The sequence below is a fragment of the Drosophila virilis genome, chromosome X, assembly GCF_030788295.1.
Source record: "Drosophila virilis strain 15010-1051.87 chromosome X, Dvir_AGI_RSII-ME, whole genome shotgun sequence".
Classification (NCBI taxonomy): domain Eukaryota; kingdom Metazoa; phylum Arthropoda; class Insecta; order Diptera; family Drosophilidae; genus Drosophila; species Drosophila virilis.
Genome location: NC_091543.1, coordinates 26,199,881 through 26,225,841, shown reverse-complemented (window position 1 = coordinate 26,225,841; position 25,961 = coordinate 26,199,881). Strand labels below are relative to the sequence as shown.

Here is a 25,961-nt window from a genome sequence, read left to right as displayed (position 1 = left end):
AGCCACTGTGCAGCACTAACGGAAGCTTCACAGCGTAAGCAACAACACTAGAGCAGATAACAACAGAGAGCAGATAAAAGCCCAGACTGAAATTGGGAGTGAGGGAGAGCAAAAGATCGTTATCTATTTATACATTACAACTGCACACAAGAACAGCAATAAGCATTGACAAAGAGGAAAAGAGAATAACAACAACAAGAAGAACGTTATAGAGGCTTAGCAACAACAAGTGCTCAATGCGATTGGAATGCCAAGAAAGCAGAAAGCATAAAACAGAAAACTAATTGCACAAATTAATAACCGTATACATCTTACAGAACTTGAATGCACTCGCGAGAAAATCGGACAAGCATGCAGATATATGTATGCACACGGTTTTTTTTTTTTTTTTTTTTTTTGTAAATTTTGAATTCAACACCAACAATTTAAATGCAAATTAAAGGCAATGCGGAGCACAAAAGATTAAACACACGACTGATAAAATGCAAATTACAGACTGTGCGGAGCGCAAAACACAACTGCACACATGCGTACACAGAAACTGACACTCTAGATGTGCTAGTGTGCAATAAATGAGTGCGCTATAATTATAGTGCTATAAATTATGGCTGGAGGCGTGCAGTCATAATTGAGTAACATTTTGGCAAGCGAGTTGGCAGTAAACGAATTATTATTGAAGATATGAAAATTATTACAAAAAAAAAAAAAAAATATATTAACATAATTTAGTTATCTGCTGATACAAAGTCTTCGGCAAAACTTATGTACCCTTTTCGTCATTCACTTTCGCTTGGTAAAGGGTATAAAAAGAAATGTTTCACACTTCGATTTGAGTGCGTGGGCTGTATAATGTTTCACAGTAGCTGTATCTTATTAGCTTGTTCCTCGTTCTTATTGGCTTGCGTATAAAATGCAAACTTATCTCAGTTTTAATGTGATTGTAAACTGTTAACACTTTCATTCGAGCTTACATGGGGTTAGGCGACTTGCTTATACTCTTTCGTTTCGTTTTCTATTCTTTTGTTATGATTATTTTATGACTTTTGCCTTTTAGCGTGCCAAAGTTTCGCTGCTTAATTTTGGCGAAAGCTTCACAACTCCATCGAATTCCACATCGAGCACTGCGTCTACTGGCGGCTCCTCGCCCATCCAATCTTTTTGTATCATGCAAACGTAGTTGTCGAACTCCTGCTGGGTAAGGCTATGCTGGTAGGGATAGACGAGGCGTGCCTTGTGGTAGGGGCATTTCGGGTGATATATCCAACGACGCGGATAAACCAATTTCTGCTGAATTTCATCGTCCGGATCAATGGGATCCGGTTCCATTTCGTTTTGAAAGTGCAAGCTTATATATGTCATGGCATCGTAGAGCATTTGTGGCATTTCCGGATGCCTTTGAAACTCCTGCAGTACACGCTCAGTACTGCCAATCGGCTGATTTTCGTCCGCAAGGCCCATGGCGCGAATTCTGAACAACATTGGCATCGGCATATATGCAAACCGCACACACCTCATGACCGTCTGCATGTGCTCCAGCCGGTTCTTCGATTTGCTTAGCCAACGAACAGCCGCAAAGAACACCTCAACCTCACAGTTGACGCCAATTGAGTCGCGTTTCAGCAAGCTCAACAGCTGGTCGAGCTTCAAGTTAAGAAAATCCTCACTGCCCACCAGGGCCAAGAAATAGCCGCGCACACGACTCAACATAATCTCCCGTACATCCTCCAGAGCTGGCATCTTTTCGGCCTCCAAGAACAAGCGAAAGGCAACCTTCTCGCGCACATGCTTCTGGGAGAGCAGATCCCAGCAGTCGGACTCCAGTAGATCTATCTGCAAGTGCCTGGATGCCTGCAGCACCTTGATGGCATCGCTGAGAGCAATTGGCGTCTGAAAGCGCAACCATTTATAGATGAGCTCAAATGCCAATATGGGCACATCCTCCTCCCTGAACTGGAAATGCTCCTCATGCCAATCTCTGTTGGCGAACCAAGGCGAATTAACCTTCAGCAAATTGGGTATACAATCGAAAGGTCGGTCTCCAATCTTAATGCGCATGCTGGCGCCCAGATTCTCATTCACCATCTCCCGTATAAGCTGCTCGAGTGTCGGTCTCTTCGGCACATTCACAATATAATTGGGTTTCTTTTGGACATGCACAAAGGTGAAAAATGATCGCTGATTGACCGTGCAATCCGCAAAACCGTTCTCATACTCCTCATCTGTAAAGTTTTTCCACGTATCGCTCGCAGCAGTTGAACTTGTTTTGGGGCTCGTTCCTTCCGAATCGCTGTCACAATTTCTGACTGTTGCATCATTGCTAGAATATGTAGTGTATGTTCGGACCGAGCACTTGGATGTATCGTCACTGAGCTCTTCACAAAGTTCTTCGAGAAGGTCTTCGGTTACGTATTCGGTTACATAATCAGTTAGATGCTCCGCTGTGTCTCGATTTAGTTTACAAAGTATGGCATTGATTATGCTATTAGCCAAGTTTTCGGTCAATTGTTCAGCTAAGGGCTCAATCAAATCCCGAGATTTCTTACCGGTTTTGCCTTTGGCATGTTTTTGAATAAACTCATTAGTCAAATAGTCAATTGGTCTGCCCGTGAGAGCTCCACTTAAGTCTTTCGTTTTACGCATCATTTTGAGACCGCTTAAATTTAAAATCGTGTGTAAAATTTCATTATCAGAAATGAATCCCATTATAAAATCGGTTATCTGTTCGGTTTTAGTTTCAATGATAGCACTCCTCTTAACATTAACTACCGACTCAATTATATCATCGGCTACATATTCTGTAATACATTTGATCAATCTTTCAGTTAACTCTCCACTTGCAAATTGCGTCACTTTATCAGTTGCGCTAAGAATTATATCTTCAGCTACAAACGCTGTTATATATTCTATTAAATATATAACAGAGTGTTCAGTTTTATTTTCCCGAATTGTATCATCATCATCATCATCGTCATCACCTGCACTCTCAGTTGTCAAATCATCTGACATTCCAGTAAGCTGTTCAGTTTCCTTTTCAATCATGTCTATATTGGTACTTTCGAGCACATTTTTAATAAGTTCATCTGCTTTGCATTCTGTTATATTAGGCAGTGTTTTTAAAATTATATCATAACTTTAATTTACGAACATACCTTGAATATAATCTTCACTTTTATCTGCAGTTCTTACATCAATTTCTTCTTTAGTTCTCCCATTAGTTAATTTTTCGATGAACCCATCAATTAGATCATCACCGACATATTCCATAACATATTCAATAAAATCCTCAGCTATTCCATCAGCTATATCATCATCATCATCATCGTCATCAACGACATCATGGACATCATCCTCATAATCATCTTCACTTTTACATTCTGTTAGATCGTCAACTCCACCTACGTTTTCTTGCTCGTTTTCAGTTGTTTTTTCACCTAACGCAGTGGATTGCGTCAAACGTTTTTCTTCACTCGAACTGGACATATTTTATATAGTTTCTTAACTCTTCCGCACAACTTTTTGACTCGATAGGAAACACGAGACTGATTTGTTTACTTAATTCCTTACAGTTGTAAATGAGTCGATGTCTGCTATGATTTGAAACACATTTGTAGAAACAACGATAGGTCTAGCGACTAAAATTTCTACAGCTTGGAAGAAAAGCTTAGAAGATAATTTTGTTAGCTCGGATGGTAACAAACGCCGACCAAGTTTACTTACTGTGAAGTCGCAGTCGATCATTAAGTGAATGAAATAATGGCTCGAGCAAATGTATAAAACAGGCAAGCGAGCATATAAGATATTTTTTCTTCGATATCTCTGCCCATTATGCCTTGGGCTAAGCGTGCAGAAGAATCGGACTGTAAGCAGCGAAGTTAATGAAAAATGCATTTCCCACACATAAAGCGGGGTAAAGAGAAGGGTGCGTGCGTGCTTGTGGCATCTCTTGTTGTACATGTATGTACAGGAAATATATTTGCAACAGCAAATCAGGGTATATCCTAGTCGATCATCCGCAACTAGTGTACATTAAGTTGTTTTTCTGTGCCGCCGTCGTCGCCTTTTGAATGTACTTTTTTGTCTGTTTCCCCTTTTTGTGTCAAGTTTGCCTGTTGCGCTGGCATCTCCGCCCCTCCATCCACCCCTTTGACTGTTGCTGTTGCTGTTGATGCTGCTGCTACTGCGGCTGCTGCGACTGCTGTCTTTTTACTTGGACTGCATTGTGCTGTTTCTTTTGTCTGGTGCATGTCTGGGGCGGCAACGGCGGCCAAAACAATTGCATGGCTTTAATTAAAAAGTTAAATTTGTGCCACTGCCGGCCTATAAAACTTGCAAATAACAACAACAAGGCCTGGCGGAAGGGGATTTTAGGAAAATCGTTTGCTGTGTAAACGCTACCGGAATGTCGCCGCTTGACAGCCGAGACTTGACAGAGCCAAAAACTCCAGCTGGCCGCAGCTTGTTGCTTACGTTGTTAGCTGTCAGTCGGAGACATTTACTGTTCCGGGCAGTCTCTGCTGCTACCATTTAACAGCCTTAGCGTCCTCATCATTATCATCACCATCATCATTATCATCTTCGACATAAACAGCAGCACATTGTGGCGCCTTCTTTTGTCAGCCAATAACATTTTTGGAACCTGCGGCACATTTTATTATATTATAAGCAGAAAGCTAAAAAGGACAGGCTCCGCCCCCAGCTATCACGTCCCATTGTCGTTGTGAATTTTAATTGAATAATGACTGAACGCAAAAACTTACTTAAAGTGCATATTAATGTCCTGGGTATTTGCCCACTGTTTACGGGCTGTCAATCATTCCCGTTTTGGGTTTTCTTTATTATTATTTTGCTCTCAAATTTTTATTTCTTTTTTATTTCTTCCAACAATCTGAATATTTTGAAATTTGTCTGCTCGCAAAGATTAAAGGGAATCGCATAATCAGCGTGCCTAATCGGCAAATGTTTTGGCGGTCGCATCCCGCCCAAGCCAAAGCAAAAACTCTGCATCCCTGTCGCCGTCCCGTCCCTGCTCGACACTCAGCCCAACCCAGGTCAGAGTACGTTGCCATCTAATTGGCATTAGCCTAACGCTTGTCGCCGACGGTGAAAGTTTCCAGCAACACCAGCTTTTGGCATTTTAAATAAAATTAACACTAAAATTATTTTAGTGCGCGCCAATTCTAAACCGATTATTCTCTTGGCCCAACGCCATTTTCCATTTGGCAACACCAACAGCAACATCTGATAATCGAAACTTTTGACATGTCAATTGGTTAATGCGAGTCAGGCTTCGTCCGATTGCCGACCAATCAACCCGAGGCAGCTAATCCTGCTCTCCAACGGAGGCTGAACAGAACTGTTTTCAGTTCGGCATTCTAATTTTTATTAATCCTGAATTGAACCAGAAACTGAATTAGTTGAATCAAGTTAAGCCGGACACAAGCCTGAACTAATTCGGAGGAGCTTTCAATCCAAGCCTGGATATAAGCTGTGAAGTTGTGTGCAAACTGCGAGCCAAACCTTAAGATGACTTCTAACCAAAAGACTAGATCAAACGCTTGCTTTTCTCCGGAAGTTAAAACGGAGAAAAAGGGGACAAGGCCTTTATAGCCCTGGCATTGATTATAGAGTATATTGATGATAGAAAATAGCGAGGCAGAAATTCTGCTCATATTTTGGTAAATATAAAATGAAACAACCACGACATCAAGCCTGCCAGCTATAAGTATTAGTATTTATACCGAAAAAGGTCACTAAAATCACTTGTCACTCTTGTCAAATTTGGTTGCTTATTTAAATGCAAAAGTGGCTTATTAATAGCTTTAGGGCTCAACAGATAAGTACAAGCTACTAGATGATTTTAGCCCATGGAATGCTGCAGCCAACAGCTTCATATGTTTAAATCGATGAATCATGCCAATAGACCAATTTCCAAGCCAAACAAATTACATTAAAAGAAAACTTAAGCCGCTGCCAAAAGCCACGGGTATCAGTTCTAAAGGAAAGCTAAGCAAAAAACAAAAAAAAAAAAAAAAACAGGAAAAAATAAATAAAAAAGTAAAATTCACAAAGCAGCTAGTCAGCAGCCCCTGCCACTCACATGTGAGGCTTATGTTTGCTTTTAAAAACTCGTCGACACTGAATGCACAGACAATGGGCTAATCAACCCACCCATAAACAAAGCTTTTGGCCAGGTCCTGCTTATTCCCTCGGCTCTGAAAAAAGAGGGAAGACCCTGTGCAAATTAAACGCTTAACTAACCATTAAACAAAGTTTTGCTTGTAGCTCTGCGGTTGCCGTTGTTGCTGATGTTGTTGTTGTTGTTGTTGTTGTTGTGGTTGTTGCTGCTTTTGTGCTTTGCTTTTGTTATTGTTGTATTTTGCTTTTCTGTACCAGCTTGTTATTTTTAATTAAGCAAATTTTCGCCACAAATATAAGAAAACAGGCATCGCACTTAAAAATAAACGCACACATAGATACAGTCATCAGGCAGTTAGACACAGGCAATACATACAAATGCATGTGTGTGTGTGTGTGTGTGTGTGTGTGTGTGTGTATGTGTGTGTGCATGCCTGTGGTTGTGTGATTAAATAAGGTCTGCTAAAACACAGCAAATTGTTAATTAAAAATATTTTATGTCAACCGATGCATATATAAATATTCATATACATATCTACTTATATACGCACATATTAAATATATTTGTATATATTTATACATTGTATATATTTATAAATAAACGAATTTGTAGCATATTTATGCGCTGAGGCTACAGTGCACAAATTAATGAAACAAAATGTCCTCAATGAAAATGCAAAAGCGTAAGCAAAGAAAATTGGCCCAAAAACGCACACAGCTATAAGACAACGAATTTTTAGTTTAAGATGCCAAATATCAAATACCCTAAACAAAGTACATAGCCACATATATATATTAGACACACGTTACTCGCACTGAGAAACTGACGATAGACAATACCTTTGTAAGCCTTTCCTCAATATTTTAAGCCAGCTTGCCGAAGTCTGTCCAAGCAGAAGCGTTCACTTTCTTCCTTTTTTTTTGCATTTTCATAGCTTCAATAATTCGATGGTCTTTTAACTGGAATCATGGCATGCTCTGATCTAAGCCAGCCGATCTTTACCCAACTGAACCTTTACCAAACGTTCCGAACCTATCTTAACCCTATCAAATTGCTTACTTTTTAGCTGATGACGTAGCTGCCTTGGATAATGCGTCACTAATTTTGTGATAAAATTACCATATCCTCGTGCAAGTGTATAACAACACACACACACACACACACTCAAAAGCAAGCTAATACTATAAAATGAAAAGCAAACACACAGCTGTTGATAAAAGGGAGGCCAAAGGGATTGCGGTTAGAAGTTGCGTGTGTTTTTGTTGCCTACTTTTAGGCCGAGCCGCACATTATTTGCCCAGTGCATGTGTGTGTGTGTGTGTGTTCAACTACAACTAGAAGCCGTTTCAACGGCTTGTTTATCTAGCTGTACATTTATTTGGCTAACTGCCTTCAACCGCAAACTGTTTGCAACCGCCCCATCCCCCCCTACGTTAGCTACCCGCTGTCACCGCCCATTCTTTACTTTGTCGCCCACATTTTTATTTAGCAGCACATTTGACGCTTTGGCAATTTACGTAAAATTTTACGAGGCTCTATTGTAAAATTTGCCATGCACATTTTATGGCTTTGTTGGTCAAAACATTTCAACCTGCACCATAAAAATGAAACCGAACCAAACAAATCGCTTTACATAAATAAATAAATAGAATGTGCCTGCAGGAGGCGTGGAGCGACAATCAATAACAATACCAACAACTGCAAGAACAATTGCGATAGTAAAAAAAAGCATGTAAGCCATGTTTTAACATGCATAAAATTCTCATGAAATATTGAAATTGTTCGAATGCGCTCCAACAATTAAAATAGATTATTATAATAATATTTATAGGTATCAAGAATCCAAATAAATGTAATACTCACCGAATACCGACAATAAATATTTTTACAAAATAACCAGATATTCAATTCAACATTTTGAAATGGGTATATATCGCCAGGCAGATAGTTTAACGATAACTGGACGAAAGTGTTGCGTGTTAATATTGGGTTTTTGGCTTTCATGAAGTTATTCAGTTCTCTTTGCTGCACGCCGGATGTTAAGAAAGCGATAGATAGACGATAGCATGCGGCTAAACAAAATCCATAAGGAAATGTTACATCTTTCAGTAAAGAATAAATCGCTTCAAAGGAAATACATTCCAGACGCTTGTCCGCCTTAAAAGTGCGAAATTTTAAATTATTAAATTATAATTGCCGTTCATGGACAATTTTCAGAGTTCGGGGAATAGGCCGACTCGTTTTGCATTAATATTGCCATCACTTATCAAGGGAATTGAACTCTGTCGCTCTTACTGCTATTATACACATATCACTGTCTCTTTCCATAAGACATATCAGCGACAGTTTTGCATATGAAAAAGTTATTGTTATAACAACTTTTTGACAGCTACATGAATTTTTCGTTAATACTTTACAGTTGCTTTTTTCAACAAACAATACCCATTAAATTTATAAAAAAGAGAGTGTGCATTATTGTACACAAACGGAGATAAGACTTTAAAATATATTTTATATATTGCTAAATATCAGACTTTAAGCCCGCCTCGAAGTGCTAATCCATGCCTTTTCGCCCGAGCTATTCGAATTTTACAAGATATCTGATATTCGATAACTTATTATTTTATTGTTGCTGTCTTTGTAGGGCATTATTCGTATTCGCTTTTTCATGTGTACTTCGGTTTTTCAGCTTGGATTTTGTTTCGCATTTACTCTGTGTTTATGTATGTAAGGATGTGTGTGTGTGTGTGTATGTGTGTGTGTCTGAAATGCAATGCAAATACTCTACAAACGAATGGTTTTATTACTTGTATAAGCTAGTTGACTGGTTTTGCCACAAACATTCATTAATGTTAAGAAAACTCCTCAACTCTTCAAACAATTGAAATATTAATAACATCAAAAACAATTATGATGTTCATTGGCTGTCCCTTCCGACAGTTCCTTCAGCAGACATCGACGGTTGCTCTGACTGCAGCTGAATTTGCACATTTAACTGACTTGCTTACAAAATACGAAGCTGATGAATTAGTTATTATGGTAATTGATGAGTTAACTGAGAATGTAACCAAGCATATATCCAAATTGATGTCTGTTGAATTGATTGACACTACAGCTCGAGTTATAAGACTGGTTGTAGCTGAAAATATAATTGACTCTATACCTGAATTTCCATTTGGATTCATAGTAAAAACTGTCTTACTAGAGATAGCATAGGCACTAAAAAAAATATATGCCAAAACTCAATTGGCTGAAACTTATCTAAACTACGTGAAGAAACTTTGTTGCTTTGCAAAAGGTTAAGAAATCAGTATTCCTTTCTGTTGTCAGTGTAGAAGATTCAATCAGTTAATTATCATATAAAACTGTTGCGACTCTGTAACTTCAAGTCCCCCTTGCCATTTTTTAAAGTTGTTACATTCAAACTTGAAATAATGGCCATCGATATGTCCATATGGCATATACAGCTTATTACATGAATATGCGATTTATAAAAGTAAGCTGACAATGCATACCACATACTACGATATATTTCAACAGTTCTTTCTGCCAGCAACGGCTGTAAAGAAGATTGTTTCATATACTATAATATAAAAAAATTTCTTTTTGGTATGCGTTATCTTTGCAGCGCATCAAAAAGTCTCAATTGTTGTGAATATTTGTATGATTTTGGTCTGCGCCTGAAAGTATGCCACATTGCATTCACCAATCGACTGGCCAGCGATTCATATACTTGCCATTTTCAATAAACAGACGCCGAGCCATTGCCTTCCTATCTGCGATTCCGATTCCGATTCCCTCTCTTTGCTGCTGTAGCTGTTGCTTTTGTTGCTTTTGTTGTGATTGTTGTTGTTTCTGTTGTTGTTGCAGGCGCTCAAAAACAATCAAATATGGAAATTTCGGTCCAGCCAAAGCAGCTTGAAAATGGGTAGGCGAGGTTTTTGCGGCACACACACACACACACACGTGCACACACAGACCATAATCCGCATATGCCCACAATATGGGTGAAGCCGGCAAATGTCGTCTGTCCGACGCGCTGGCTGCTCCAATGTCGTTGCCATATCCGACTGCGACCAGTCGTCCCGCCAGTTGCATATTTCTGGCAAATTCCAATGGCAAGATAACTATTTTCGATTGCGCATTTCTGTTCGTTGGGGCGGAAATATTTCAATTGTGACGCTGACTTGTAATTTTTCATGAACACGAGCAGAGAAAAGGGCTCACTATATGGTAAAGTGTGGTGGAAAATGGGTGGAAAAGCCGGCTAGGCAACTGACACTCTTAATGCACACACACACACACACACACACACACACACACACACACACACACACACACTCACACACCACACACATGCTGGGAGCAATTGTTGTATTTGGCTCCTTTTTTTTGGCTCATCACTGCAAGTGTATTTACAAAGTATGTGTGCGTGTGTGTATTGTGTGTGTGCACAATTTTTTGTGTGCAAACACACACGCACACATATATACCAACAGCAACACAAACGCATAGGAACAAATGCAGTAAACCGCAAATGTTTGTTACTCCATTACGTTTGTAACATTCTGGATGTGTGTGTGTGTGTGTGTGTGTGTGTGAGTGCGTGTGTGTGTGTGCATGCTCTCGGCGAGTATATTTGGTGTAGCATGACTGGGTCCTATCAGGGCTACCCCATTGGGCATAAGTTTTGTCTGCTCGCCCATTGTAAAGCTACCACAACTGTGCAGCAAATCTCAATCGCTTTAATTTTTAGCCTAATTCCCATTTTATACTCTTAAGCTCATTCCGTAACGAGTAAGAGGTTCTAGTCGGGAGCTCCCGACTAGGGGATACCCTAACCCTCTTCTTCCAACATCAAATACATAATTTTATTCTATTTTGGCAGCTATATGTCAGCTCTTATTATTTACCAAAATTGCCCAAAAAACAGGATATCGACATTTTTTATCAATTTTTATCGATTGCTTGGAAGCGGAGTAAGTTATCGATAATCGGAAACAAACAAACGGACGGACGGATAGACAGACAGACGGACATGGATAGATCGACTCGGCTATTGATGCTGATCAAGAATATATATACTTGAAGGGGTCGGAGATGCTTCCTTCTGCCTATTTCATATATTTGGATTTTGCACAAATACAATATACCCTTTTTACCCATTTTTAATGGGTTCAGGGTATAAATATTCAACTGCAATTACAGTTAAGAGCTATATCGAAATTTGGCTTTAATGCGTACAAATGTTTCGCATTTACTTTATCAAATTAAATTAAATTTAATTTTGCCTATGGATAAACTTCTTTTAATACGAATAACCTAGCTCCCCTCCATTTTGTAAACGAATGCGAATATAGATCTTAATAGTAATAGCTTAAATATATATTTATATATAGTAACTAGCGAGTATTGCCCAATCTTGTCGGTAGAGCTTTTTATGCTAAAAATTGTAACACATATTCATTAAGTTCTTATGTAGAGCTCTGAAAATAAGTTTGAGGCAAATCAAACAAAACTTAATACTTAGCCCAAAAAATCATTGAATTAAATTTTCCACTGAGGAAACTTGGATTCTGCGAAAAGTGTCAAACAAGTCTCAAATGAATTTTCACTTAGATCTTTGAAAATGAGTTAGAGGCCGATCGGACTTACAATTTTTCCACACATGCAGGTGAAATTCCCCGAAACCCCGTCTTAACGTGCACCTTCATCACATTACACCAATCAGTCAGTCAATCAGTCAGTCAGCCAGTGTGTCAGTCAATCAGTCAGTCAGTCAGTGTGCCAGTACAAACTGTGTTATACTTATATATAGAAATAATAACTATTTACAGTACATTTAATTTATATTAAATTAGCTTAATTTAATTAGTTTCTACCGCGTACGTTTGTGTGCAAGCATACAATAGTGTACAATACAAGTAATTAATTGAATAACTAATTTTATTATATTTTATGATACAATTATTTCACCGTTATCTAACTAAGTAGTTTCCTTAAAGTAATTTATATGTTATATAGGTATTATTTTATTTAGAACTTTTTTAAAATGTTCCTTTATTTGATTTACTTTTTTAGGCACTGGGGATAAGTTTAATTCATTTTTAATTGTTTACATTTAAAGCATTTAGAGAACTAAGAGCTTTATTTAAAATTTGTGGAAATTGCCAGCCTTTCTGTTTCGGCCTATCAACTTTTCAATTATTTCCAAAATTCTTTGTAGAATATCATTTTAGACGTTGGTTTCTGGTTTTCCCAGTGTTGAGAAACGGATAAAAGGCTGAGATGTCAGAGCCTTAAACATTAAAACTATGCCTGGACAAAGATGTGCAGTAAAAATAAATTAATTTGAAATTCTGGCTCGTGCAGCTAAAATAAGAGCCTTGCGTCATCGTTCACATGAGTTAAAAGGCACATTTGCCCCAGCCTCTATTTAACTATAGGAAATAAATTGTTTAGTGGTAACATTCATTTGTTTAATGAACTAGTGAAAGTGATCTCAATTGTATTTATCAAGACTACACATTTATGACGCTTAGGACAACAACAATTACGATTAGGATAACTACATATCATACAAACTATAATCATCACATTATGGCACAAATGTATGGTCGTAAATAGTAAAAAGTTAAAATATGTATGCACTGCTCAGCTTAGTCTAACACACAGTTTTTAGGATTGTACAGCTTTCGAATTGTAAGAATGAGACATGATTTAGCTATAAGACAAAAACAAAAAATGTCATAATAGTTATTGATGATCAGGCATCACACACTTAAACCGTGACTCACGCAATTAAACGCCTCGCGACCGCCGATTTAGCACGACAACGTCGACTGCTTGCACCGCTGTAGCTACTACCATAGCCACTCGCACCACCGCCGCCGGCGCCATCTCCATTGAGCGTAGTCGTCGTGTGTGGTGCATAGAGACTGATGTTGTTGCGGGCGTGCCGATGGCGATAGCGATAGCCCGTGATTAACTCACGCACCGTCTTCCGATACTTGTCGGAGAGGACACAATATAAGAAAAAATTGGCAGCTGCATTGATGGCAACCAGCAGATTGCATACATTTCCGGCAATCCTTTGTATGTTCATTTCGATTTCCACATACTGCACCAGTATCAAATAGATGGCCCAAGGCAGCTGGCACACAATGAAAAGGAGCACCACCGCAATCAGCGTGATGGTCACCCGATTCTCCTGCGATACGCTGCCCGTTATACCAGAGTTGGACTTACGCTAAAAAATGGAAATGCGTCCAGTAGGATTAACTGTTATGAGCAGGATTAGTTCTTAAGTGGGCGGCTCCGTGTTACCTTGGTACGCCTGATGCTGCTGGCGTTGGTTAGATCCCCACGAAGGCTCTTTGAGCGGTGCACAAGCAGAATGAGAAAACAGTTGAAGGTTGCCAGCACAAAGAGCGGCAGCACCACAAATACAATTAATGTGTACACACTCCAGATATTAAAGTACAGCGCATTTTGGCCCAGACTCGATAGCCCATTTGTATAGACAGTCATCTAAATGCGGACAAGCTTGTAAAAATAATCTAATTCCCACATACTCTTAATATTATATTAGCTGGAATTAGTCGTCGGCACTCTGAACACGATATTTAACGATCAAACCTCCCTCGTAGTCAGCAAGTCTATTAGTCGAAACTATTGACTACGACTATGACATAACCCAACAAATCATATAAAATCCTACCTTCAAAAGGAACAAGATTATTCTACACAAGATGACATCAAGACATTTTCGATCAAACGGTCGAGGTCTATCTGAGAGCTATAGAAATTAAAAACCTCTATACTTCATAGGCAGATCAAGTTCATCAGAATTTTTTTTTCAAAATCAAGAGCTAGAGATACCAAATTTGGTATGCACTCACATATCCAGAAGCTTTAAATTAACATACTTTATAAATCCCTGCCCCGTTCCATCGAAATTGTATAAATAACTCAATTTTGGAGGTAAAGCTTTGAGCATTAGTATTTACGCACATTCGAATACCATATTTATGCCCTCGAAATTTTATAAAGATCAGACAAAGAACACCGAAGATCTTAAAGGACGCATTTCCCAAAGTGTGGTCCTGAGGGAAGATAAAGCTTTGACGCTGCGTTAAGAGCACACGTGAGCTTGTGTGCGTGAATGTAAGGAAATAACCTGTTGTATTGGTGCTAAGCACAGGGTATTTCACCGTCAGGTACTGCCGACTAAGGTACTCTAACTCGTTTTTCTTTGTTCGCTTACATTTTGACAGTATTCCGTTATGTTAAATGCGAATGCGCTATTATTGTTGTAGTTGTAATTGTTGTTAGAGCTGGCCTCGCTGTCGTAGTTGTCCTCGCTGCGTCTGGCACGTGACAACTGCAGCAAGCTCGCAGTGGCCGCCGCTGTTGCCGGCTCGGTGGCTGCGGCTGTCACGCCCACCGAGGCGGACGTGGATGCTGGTAACCGGTGCTGCCTGCTTGGAATGTGGTCTTTCAAAGGGACAGTGAGAGATAGAACGAGTAAGAGAGAGAGAGAGAGAGAGAGAGAGAGGGAGATATAGAAAGAAACTTACTTAATGAAAGTATTTAAAGGACAAGCAGAATTTCAGGTAACTTTACTCACCTGACTCGCCAGCGCCGCTTCCGCTGCCGCTGCTTAAATCGAAGGGCTCCAGATACCGAGGCGTGGCAGCATTGTTCGCATGCTCATCTACATGCCATGCGGTCGCCAGGGTGGGCTGGGCCGGTGTGGGCGACACATTTGCCAGCGTCAGATTGCAGGGCCTATAGGCGCCATCAATCAATTTCCAATTGATGTCATATGTGTGCTCGAACGCCGTCGAGAGCGTGGTCAACAGGCAGAAGAGCGCGACGGCTGTCAAAACAATACAAAGGCTGGCTCAATGCTTGTCCATGTGCGGGAGCAGCATCACATCCATCGGATGGCCACTCACCTGCTATTACCTTCTTGGCCAGCGACTCAGTGCAGAATGTTTGTCTTTTGAGCGGATAGCGTATAGCTATAAATCGCTCGATGGTGAAGCACACGGCTATGTAAATTGAGATGTACGCTGTGTATGTGTGTGTGCGTGTGTGAAATTGAACCAGTTCGAACAAGCCAATATCAGTATACTGTTGTTGAACATGAACGCGTACAATCGAGCTATTAATAATGCCCCACACCTCCCTCCCTCCCAGGCCACATCAGACCAAACTACTTTTGCAAACTCGTGCCAGAATAAATTAAATGGTCTGTCAGTTAAGTAAAATGCTACAAATGTAACAGTTCATTCCATAAGCTCGTATTAGCTTTGGAAAAAGTGTATCCATACTTTTACCGAAAACACTCTGTTTGATTAACGAGAATTACACTTGCTTTAATATCGTTTCCTGTTCTAGACTATTCTTATTTAGATGCTTTTTCCTACTTATTTTCTGTTTTTTTATTCGCCTTCTTTTCTTTATTTTCTACTTATTTTCTACTGGCTTTTGTCAATAGCTCAATTTTGTCTAATTGCTTGTCCCGTCTTTGGTGTGCTTTTCAATCGCGTTCTCTTGGATTCTGCACTTAACATCCTTTTTAACCAACCTTGCATTTTATGTCACGGAGTCAGAAAAATTTGTATAATTTTTTAGGTTCACTTTAAATGAACTAAAATGAGATTAACTTATAACTGAATGAACTTAATCAATCTATATTATCGGATTTATTTCAAATGTCGTCGGACATCAAAACATACCATATAATATCATTATTCAGTTCGGATTAATATGACAGTGCCATATTATCATTCGTATTAAACCACACCCCAATAACTTTACCAATATTTGTTGTTAATCACTTATATATAAAAATATGCATAAGTCTGCTTTACAATTTTATAGAGTTCCTAATATTTTCTTTACTCCTATAATTAAATATATTCAAATAAATATTTTAGTTCAGTAAAATCTCATCAATTCCTGTATCATATTCTAACTTTCCCGTGGTTCTTCTCCCACATAAAGGATTTTTTTTTTTAAATATTTTAATTTGTACTTACCACATGCATCGCATAGCCACATTATAAAGCCATATAGTCGCCAATATAGCTCGCAATGATATTTAATATATTCGTAGTGTTTGAGTGATAAAATTAATACAAAGGTCAGGTACGCAATATCCGTAATTGCCAGAGCCGATAGATAAATATTTGTAGTGCACCTCATGCGCTTCCTAAAAAGTATAAAAATAATATTGTTAAAAAAAAAAAACATTCAAACAAAATAAATAAAAATATGTATGCAAATCGTTTGTTTGCGTATGCAAATCAGGCCCACAGCCGTTAGGAAGATGCAATGTAACTGAACCAAATGCAACAATAATTGAATAACGAAATTGTAGGGCAGCCAAGGGCTAGCCTGGTCAAAAAGAAAAATCTGGCAAATGCATGCAAATGTCGGCAAGGTCATAAAACCAAACGAATGCACAATAAAACCTAACTGTTCATATTTAGTTGTTGGCAATTGTGTTGTTTGACCTGAAGCTAGGGTTGAACGACGTCGCCCGTTGAATACGCTAACACAACTTAGCAACACTGCTGCCTTACGTAGCTGTCAGCTATGAGAGCTTAAAGTGTTGCAAAGGGATACATATATAAGCTGCGCAAATACGCGAACGAATATTGCTCTACATAACTTTCAGCTATGATAATATAAAGTGTTCGAAAGGATATGTTTATAAGTTCATAGATGAGCTCTAAGCTTATAAGCAGCAGAAATATAGCTTACAGTCGCCCTTACATCTGTAATAGTCTATACTATGAGCTTACATAGCAATGAGCTTTTGTCTCGGGTATATACAGGACCATTTAGTGATCTACTAACTATATTTGGAAACATATTTACTGCAATTGGCTTATATAGCAATAAGCGGTCGTATTGTATAAAGCTTTCACCTGTATCAAAGATTTCCCTGCAAGTTAAATTAGAAAACTATTATAACTTTCTTATTTTACTGGGCAATTGTTAAGCTAAGAATATTATGGCATTTCTACGGCATTCGGCTTTTGTGCATACAGCGCCTTGCATTGTCGCATATTTTCAACCATTAAAAGGGTAAGTCCATGGCCCGCCCACCTCGACTAATGCGGCCAGTGAGCCCTTATCTGGGAACCGTTAGCATTTGGCACGTGAAATTGTTGCTTTTGCTATTATAATTGTTGTTGTTGTTGTTGTTGTTGTTGTTGTTGCCGTTGTTGTTGTTGCTGGCATTTTGGGAAATGAAATGATTTTAGAGTGCCAGCTAGATGGCAACAATTAAATGCCCTGTGTAATGTGCTGCGTACCTGTTTGCAGTTTTTGGCCGTGCAACACGCAACATAAACATAAAATGCATAAAATGCACCCACATACACACACTGAGACTGACACACTTACGCACCCGTACCCGCACTCTGCTCCATTCGAATCAAGTTGGCCGTTCGGCTATAATCCATGCAACAGCAAAACAGCAAAAACAGTTTGTGGCAGCAACACCAATGGCAACAGCAACGGCAACGGCAACGGCAGCAGCAACAGCAACAGCATCGCATACAAGTGCACTTACCGCGTCAAAACATAAATGCTCACTGAATTTCCCAATAGTCCAATAACAAAAACGCACGGCACCAAAATGCGTTGCACAACGTGCCGCACTTCCGCCACATCCGCATCCGAAAACATTTTCGCAGTGCCAATGCCATCCACTGGCATCGCTGTTGACGTCGACGTCGCTGCCAGCGTCGTCATGCCTGTGACGCTGCTCGTCTGCGCCGTTCTAGTTGTCGCTGGCGCCGCTGCAGCTGCAGCGCAGCTGCCCCTCCAGGGGGCGTACAGGGGCTGTTGGGCACTTGTATTTCTTGATTCCCGATACCGATTGCAGTTCCGCTCTCAATGCCGATTCCAATTGCACTTTGGTTAGCAGCTGCCACGCGCACACACCCACTGGAAAGAGTTCGAAAAATACAGAAACTGATAATTAAAAAATCAAATTCCAGTTAATTCATCGAACCAGGCTGAAAACATAATTGCAAAAAGTCAATAGACCTCCACACATACATATATACAAAGGTATATTCGTAGTACACGAATAATAATGCTATTAAAGTCAAGAGTATTTAAACAACTTTAAAAATGTGAAAAATGTATATACTTTCCTATGGGATTTATATAAAGAGAATAAATGTACAGATAATACCACATCTTTAGCAGACGTGAAATTCTGTGAGAACACTTCATAGCTGAGCCATCCTACAATTCATATTTTTTTTTCAAAATATTTTATATTATTCCTGTATATTCACATTCACATCGAGCGATCTCTGAATGGGCTCTCTGAAGAGAGCTCAACATAAGTTAAAACGTGTCGTTATTAATGTGAGCTGATCAAAGGATATCGAGTTCGAATCTTACACTAGGAAGGACTAAGCCGCAGGCCATTATAGCAAATGCTTTAGCATATGCTAATCTGATCATAAAAAGTGATGTAGTGTATTGTTCAAAGTATCGCCTTACTATCTTCTTAGCGATGAAGAAGCGAGACACCTGTAATTCTAAGCAGCGGGTCGTATGTGGGGCGTGTTCTCTTCAAATCGAGAACAATTTGTGACTACTTTTTCTGTATTGCCATGTGTTTGCTCTACTAGCGCTTAGCTCTTGCGATACCTGGTATACCGTTTGCCCGGATTGTCTGTCGTCGTCTCGCGCACGTTTAGAGTCTCGGGGGCTCGATTGACCGTTAAAGGGCACGCGACTATGGCAGAGGCAGGGGCAGCGGCAAACGACTGGTAAAAGTGGAAAATTTGACTTTTTCTGGAGTTGCGCTCGCTTAATGCAACGAATATTGCTTTTGGGTTTGCCACGTACCACATTAACACGCGGCGTTGTTGGAAATGTTGTTATTGTTCTTGTTGCTGTCCATGTTCAAATGCACCACACACACACACACAGACACACACACACAGTGTAAAACACACACACGTACAACAACACGTATTCGCAATATTTGCGAATTTCCGCAGCTATGCTGGATTTTAGAGGAGTGGGTTTTTACGTGGGGGTTGGGTTGTGAATTTGCCACTTTCATTGTTTTTAAAACGCTTTTCAATTTCTTCTTTTTGCTTGGCTTCTGTTGCAGCAAGCAACTGTTGTTGTTGCTGTTCTTGCTGTTGTTTTTCTTCATGTTATTGCTGCAATTGAAGTTTTATTTTACGCGCAATTTGTCTGCTGTGGACCCTGTCGAAGTGGGCGACTGGGAGAGCTCGGGCGCTTGTCCGATAGCATTTCGCCAGCAATATACAAAAGCAAAAGCCAAAAACCGAAATTGAAAACCAAATAAATAAGTGCATTTGGGTGTCTATCTGTATGTGCCTGGGCGTGTGTGTGTCTGTGTGTGTAAAGTGTAAAGTGCAAATCGAAAAGTAATTCAAGACAAATAGCCGAGTGGCAGTTGCAAAATCTGCAACAATTTCAAGACAAGAATCCAAATAAAAGATATATAACCTTTAACCAACCACCCCCATACACACATACACACACACACATGCACAAGTACTCTTCTTGACGTCCTTGAGGCCGCTGCCGCCTCTCTGGCACCCGACCTGCATTGAATCAATGCCAATCCATGCGGGTCCCATAAATCATTTGGAGCCAAGATGGAAGCTTCCGATATAACCGATGATTAGCGAGCAATAAAACGGACGCTACAGTTTTTGCCTCCGCTTTCTGTAAACCGAGGCAATACACCAGCCAAATTATAAAGTAACAAGCCATCCGAGCAGCCAGCGAATATGCAACTTAATGGACGCACAAGATATATGGCAAAAAAATGTCTTTAAAATTAAGCTAACGATGATCTAAACGCGTTTGGCTGCAAAGGATTTCAAGCAAAGCACATTAAAAGATTCCGATAAATTTCATTGTAGACATCAAAATGAATGTGAATAAAGAAAATAACAAAGAATAATATAACAACGGCACGCCGAAGATTAAATATCCCTGTAGGCATATGGCGAAAAAACACATTGGTCGACCTATTCCTCTTATACCTCATCCTCTTCATCCTCGAGAGCTGTACAGAAGTCCGATGTAGCTCATATGTATGTTGCATAGTAGAACTTAAGGTCAAGGTATATTGAATACAAAAAAGGTCTTAATCAAAAACTGATTAAATTGCAGCTATAAATAATAGGGGGTGCTCCGGCCTATTTCGATATAGATATAGCCTGTTACTCTGGCTTGTACGGAAATAGACAGACTGGCATGGTTTTACCGACTCAGCTATTGATACTGATCAAAAATATGTATAATTAATGAGATCCTAGACGTATAATAACATGTCCTGCATAAACATCTAACAAGTTTCTAGGCATGGCTTTAACCAAATTCATTAATAAATAGGTTACATTCTTAGGTCAATCAACCACAAGTAGAAGAAATAAAGCTAAAAACAGCTAAATTCATTTGAAGAAGAAGAAAGATACCTTTTTTTTTAATTTCATTAATTTTATTATGAATTTATTATGATTCTAAGTCAAAAAAAAATGTTGACCCTACATTTTAGAAAAATTCCCCAAAAAGACAAAATCTTTCTAACATTGCTTTTCTAAAAAATTAATTTATTGTGAAAGAAAGAAAAATTTGCCCACTATTTCTGTTTCTTTGTAATTAAGGAAAAAGGCTTATTCCAAAATGTAAAATTATAAATTGAAATATTAAATGTTTGATTGGTCACAAAAATGCGAACATATCGAAAAATTACGTATACGCACCGCTCAAGCTCATTAGCCATGTGATTCGACAATTTGGTATTGTGGTCTTGTCTCGTCTTTTAGGCCAGGCAGAGACTTGGCTATCAATGTAAGAACGCATGAATGAATATGAAAGTTATGCTTAAACGGCACCACAAACACCCAGGGGCGATGGGCAATGCAGCTGTGCCGGCCGGGGGCTGGGGCATGCCAATGGAAAGCAGCCGCATTGCTTGGCTGTGCTGTTTAGAATTCTGTTGCTGTAACTGTTGCAGCTGCAGCTGCAACCGCATGGCCCACTCACAGACAAAGTCGCATTGTTGTTTATTATTTTTTTGGATCTTCTCCGTTTTTTTTTTTTTTTTCTTTTTATTATTTTGAGCTGCCATACCACGACAGCAACAACAAACGACAGGCGGCCATTTTTCGTGCGCTCCCACGCTCTGTGCCTAACTCTGTGTATGTCATTCAGGCGGGAGACAACAAAAGACGCCTAAATTAGCACACACACACAGAGAGAGAGAGAAAGAGAGAGAGAGAGAGCGAGAGAGAAGCACACACACACACCCGCGGGCACGCGGTTTTCAGCTACGTGCGAAAAAATGTAGAGACCAGAACTGAAGGAAAGCGCAGAATTGTCAGCTTTTCATACCCTTGCAGAAGGTACCATAATTTTTGTCACAGCTTTTTCAACGTCAAGTGAATCCAAAAATATAATAAAAAGTGGATATACTCTGGCCCTGCCCGTGGCACGTATAAAATAAATTATCTTTCAAAATCTTTTGTATTTATTTAATTTGTATGTATAGCTTTGAATATAAGTTTGATGCAAATCGAACAAAACTTGAAGCTTCACCAAAAAAAAAATCTTAAATCGCACTTTGCTCCGAAGTAACTTTGATTTTGCGAAAAATGTAGGACACTTTTCAAATGATATTTCATATAAATCCTTACCACCAAGGAGGAATGTATTTTTGGAAAAGTGTGAAACATTCCTCAAATGAAGTGGTTAAAAGATCTTTGAAAATGAGTTTGAGGCCAATCGGTTGATATACAAAAAAGTTGCATACAGTGTTTCGATTTTAACACACATGCCAGTGAAATTTTCCGAAACGCCATCTTAACGTGCACCTTCATCACATAAGTTAGCTACAGTGAAAATTTCAATTTCCTCGCTTGTGAGGACAAACAGTTTTATATATAGAGATGTATTGTCTTTAAAAAAATCAATTAACGTTACAATTAAAAAGAATTGGAATATTATAGGTTTTGAAAGGTGTCTTGAGTTTTATTCACGATCTCCAATAAACGTCACGATTTAGGCAAAAGCGTTTGAACATAGGCTCCCTAAATCAAAAAGTTGGTATTCGTTTTGTGTTTAGTTATACCCGAAAAGGGTATTTAATATTCGGCATGCCGCTGATATTTGTGCTTGCTTGTTTATATATGTCGTCGCTGGCAGGCCGCGTTCCAGTTAGGTTTTTTTTTTTCTTTTTTTTTTGTTGTGCCCGAGATGCAACTAATTTTTGCATAATTAGTGAGAGGCTCAGTGGTTACAGCAACAACAACCTGCAACAACTACAACGTGCAACAGCAACAACGAGTCAAGTAGCTGTGCCATTTTCTCAAGCTAAGACCAACGCACGTCGCTGCTTTCCCATCTAATTGGCTGGCAACTCGGAAACTTTAAATTGTCTAGCTGGTTAGGTGCTTTAAAAGTGGTCTTCCCTCGCCCGATAAGCCCGCATTTAAGCATCGTTTAAGGCAAACTTTAAATTTTAAACTAAATTGTACCCCAGACAAGTTGGACTCGACTTTGCTGAAATCCACGTAGCGGCTTTTGAGCTTTTTCTCATATTTCTGTATACCCTGCGCCGCTGAAAGTGGTTAAGCTGGACATGTGGTTTCTGTGCAACAGTATGACCCAGCTACTAGTGTTGCATAACGATCTAATAGTCTCATTATAGATAGTTTTGACAGCCGTCAAATTCTATACTTTGCGTGGTACGTTAAAGTCAGAATCGTTACAGCGAAACCATCTAAAATTAGGATATACCTCGTTTCACGGTTTCCAGCCTTGTATTCCATATTAATGAATCCAAGAATTTATATTTAACAAGGTTTTGTAATGTAGTATTCAGGATATCTATAATAGTTGAACGTATTTGGCTCGGTATAGATTTTCATTCGTCATTTTTTATTCAACTGCTGTTTACGGTTTGGCTTGCGATAAATAAACTATTGAAATTTGGGTTTCAAAGCGGCTCGCTTACCAACAGGCTTACCATCTAAGGGATGTTTGCATTTATTACATTTATATTTATTTTTGACTTTTCGATCACAGATGCAGATATACCTTGACTTTCTCGTCTTCGCAGTGTCATAAGGCGCAGCGTTAAGGACTTACAGAACAACAAAAAAAAAAAAAAAAAAAAAAAAAAAAAAAAAAAAAATAGAAAAGAAAATGATGCAAAAACCAGGCGAAGTTACATACTGTTTGTTTGAAAAAGACTGACTAAATGGAATGGACCGACTCGACGGCCGTCCGACCGGCTGGCTGGCTTCCTGGGAACCTAGTCAGATTGCTCGAAATGATACGCCTGTAACTATTTGACTTTATCTTGTTGCTGCTCCGTGTACACACAGAGACAGTCAAAAGGGGGGAAATGGCAAAGCAGCTGCACACGATAAACAAAACTCTACACAGACACACCGAAAAGGAAAGCACAAGTAAGAATGCTTAAAAAGTATACCCTGTACTTAAAGATGCTACAGGTCTGTGCTTTATACTTATTAACAAAAACAAGATTTCTACAAAGCTAATCTAATATCTTACTAAAAGCGACTTGATCATCATTTAAGTGGCTTACAAAATAACAATATCTTAGCAAACTCTACTTGATGGAACTCAAGGAAAATATTTAAATAATTATAATCTCATTTTCAGAATATTCTTTGCTCGCAATAAATTCAAGCTTACTTGCTTGGAAACGTTTGCCATAAAAGAAGTAGCTGAGCTACTGTGGCAGCATATCCTGCTGAAATACTTATATAGGTTATGCCAACAGAGTATGGGTGTTCAGGTATTTGTGAGTTTGATTTAAAAATGCAGGCTCCCATCGCTGCGGCAAAGGACACAGAATAGACGTTAGCGGGCAACTAGACCTGGTCACAATCAACCTGGGCACAGACACTGACAGCATATCAACTTCAACTTCAACTGGAACGTTCTTTGGCTGTGTGGCTAAATTGCATTTCGCTCAAGGTGCGGCCAGGCAGCGTTTATAAGTGCCTAGTTGTGCGGATCGCCGTCCTTTATAAATTGGGTGACAAGTGCAGTAGGTGCTATGGTTGTCATAGGTGCTGTAGGAGTTACAGTCGCCTGGATGGACCCTGTCCATGGCCATTGCCATAAAATTTAAACAAGTTATTTATGCACATGCGTTGCGTGCTTGAAGCCCGTTTCAGTTACAGCTGGCGTCGAGCATCAGGACAATCAGGACATACTCTCCACACACACAAAAACACCCAAACACACACACACACACACACTAACTCCACTCGCACAGAAACGAACTGCTGAACGTTACGTCAGAGTCGTCGACAACGCCTGCTTTGGCCTTAAGTTATCAACATGGAATGCAATTTTCCAAACTGTCTATTTTCTATGCAAATTCGCATACATTTCAGGGCGCTGCGCTTTGCTCGGCTGCTGCTCCTCTGTTGGCACCCAAAGCTTGCCCGTACCCGCTGCCCCCCTCACCAAGGTGCAGACAGACGGCGGCTGAGCTAAAAAAAAAAAACCCAGTGTTTCAGTCGACAGCTTACGCTGTTAGATACCCTGTTTGCAGTGCTTGATAACTTCAAAATGGTGGACACAATTGTTGCTCTAATGAGGTGTGTGGACATGGCAAAGATAGCCAATGTCATAATTTCCGTAATGAAATTGAAGGTCCTTAAATAATCATAATAGCATAAGTTCAAGATAGTAAAGGTTGACTCACATTTTCCTTGGTCGCGAAATGGGATGAAATTTGATCTAATGATCTGTCGAAAATTGATCTAGAATTTAACAAAAAATAAAGCTTTAGACAAGGTTGAAAAATGCCTGGTAATTATTATATTGGTAATTAATTATAATATCCATATGAGAGGATTCCAAAAACTGCATAAAGTATATTAAATTAATTGGTAAATCAAACGTAAACGATTATAAAATAATTATCATATGCGAACGCAGCATAAATCTACCCACTTTCACGTTGGGAACAGAGTTTAGAAAAGATGCGTTGCACAAACATGCAAACTAAATGTGTTGCATAGTTTAGGGCGCGCACATACAGCACCCAACCCAAATACATTTGCCCTTTGGGTGTGTTTGCCTATGTGTGTATATGTTTGGGTGTGCAGCAACATATTAACTTGATATATAAGTACTTAGCAAGCAAATATATATTAAAAAATGCTTACGACAGATTTTTTATTCAGCTTCAGCATTGAAATGCATTTTAAGTTCTTTTGGGCAGCAACTGGCATCGATTTTTTTTTATTTCTCTCTGCCGCAATTTAAGTGTCGTAAAATTACGCAACCGTTTTCAGTGCGAGCAGCGATTAAAGCTCATTTTTTATTGGCTAGTAAAATTGTTTTAATGGCCAAGCGCATAAAGCAAGCACCTGTAGGTCTTAGATATAGCTGTGCATGCCCGCAGAGCTCACATTCAATATATGACTAGAAACTAGAATTAAAAACTCATCAAATGACAAATTTAAAGACTATAACCTGGGCTCATATGCATTATGACAAAATGAAAAGTTAAATAACATATATTCAAAAAATCGCAGCAAATCAAAACAACTTTTCTTAACTAGAACAGTTCGTTAAATGAAAGTTACTGTTCGAGTTGAATAAATTGGAATTACTTTGGCCAAAAAAGCTTTAGATAATTCTCAAATTAAGCCAGAAATGATTTAAGTCCGATTCATGACAGCAAAAGTATTCGACACATAAAGCTATAAACTAGAAGCATAGAATCATATAAAATGGGCCGTTT

General features: G+C 39.1%; 2 protein-coding genes across 3 annotated transcripts in view; both read right to left on the bottom strand.

The window, feature by feature from the left end:
• Positions 1-667: 667 nt before the first annotated feature.
• Positions 668-3,554, bottom strand: LOC6631718 (fap1 adhesin). The gene is made up of 2 exons (XM_032440101.2): positions 3,150-3,554; positions 668-3,092 (listed from the first exon to the last, which is right to left on the bottom strand). Exons 1-2 carry the CDS (start codon positions 3,478-3,480, stop codon positions 1,051-1,053), a joined length of 2,373 nt encoding a protein of 790 aa, XP_032295992.1. The 5' UTR covers positions 3,481-3,554; the 3' UTR covers positions 668-1,050.
• Positions 3,555-12,054: 8,500 nt separating this feature from the next.
• The window catches only part of Proc-R (Proctolin receptor), a 30,529-nt gene continuing 16,622 nt past the window's right edge, over positions 12,055-25,961 (bottom strand). Inside the window, exons 2-10 of one of the 2 annotated variants that reach the window (XM_070211371.1) lie at positions 24,915-24,972; positions 17,730-18,106; positions 16,186-16,358; positions 15,097-15,213; positions 14,766-15,017; positions 14,403-14,632; positions 13,463-13,666; positions 12,934-13,385; positions 12,057-12,860 (exon numbers count right to left, since the gene is read on the bottom strand). In XM_070211371.1, the coding sequence (XP_070067472.1) occupies positions 12,857-12,860; positions 12,934-13,385; positions 13,463-13,666; positions 14,403-14,632; positions 14,766-15,017; positions 15,097-15,213; positions 16,186-16,358; positions 17,730-17,911 (1,614 nt within the window). In that variant the 5' untranslated portion in view covers positions 17,912-18,106; positions 24,915-24,972 and the 3' untranslated portion in view covers positions 12,057-12,856. Of the gene's footprint in view, positions 12,861-12,933; positions 13,386-13,462; positions 13,667-14,402; positions 14,633-14,765; positions 15,018-15,096; positions 15,214-16,185; positions 16,359-17,729; positions 18,107-24,914; positions 24,973-25,961 lie in introns of those variants that run through there. The other variant, XM_015171001.3, reaches the window with a different exon arrangement.

Coding starts and splice junctions, on each gene's coding strand:
- LOC6631718 (XM_032440101.2), bottom strand. CDS start 3,480: ATGTCCAGTTCGAGTGAAGAAAAACGTTTGACGCAATCCACTGCGTTA. Junction 3,093..3,149: donor AAGTGAAGATTATATTCAAG/GTATGTTCGTAA, acceptor CTAATATAACAG/AATGCAAAGCAGATGAACTT.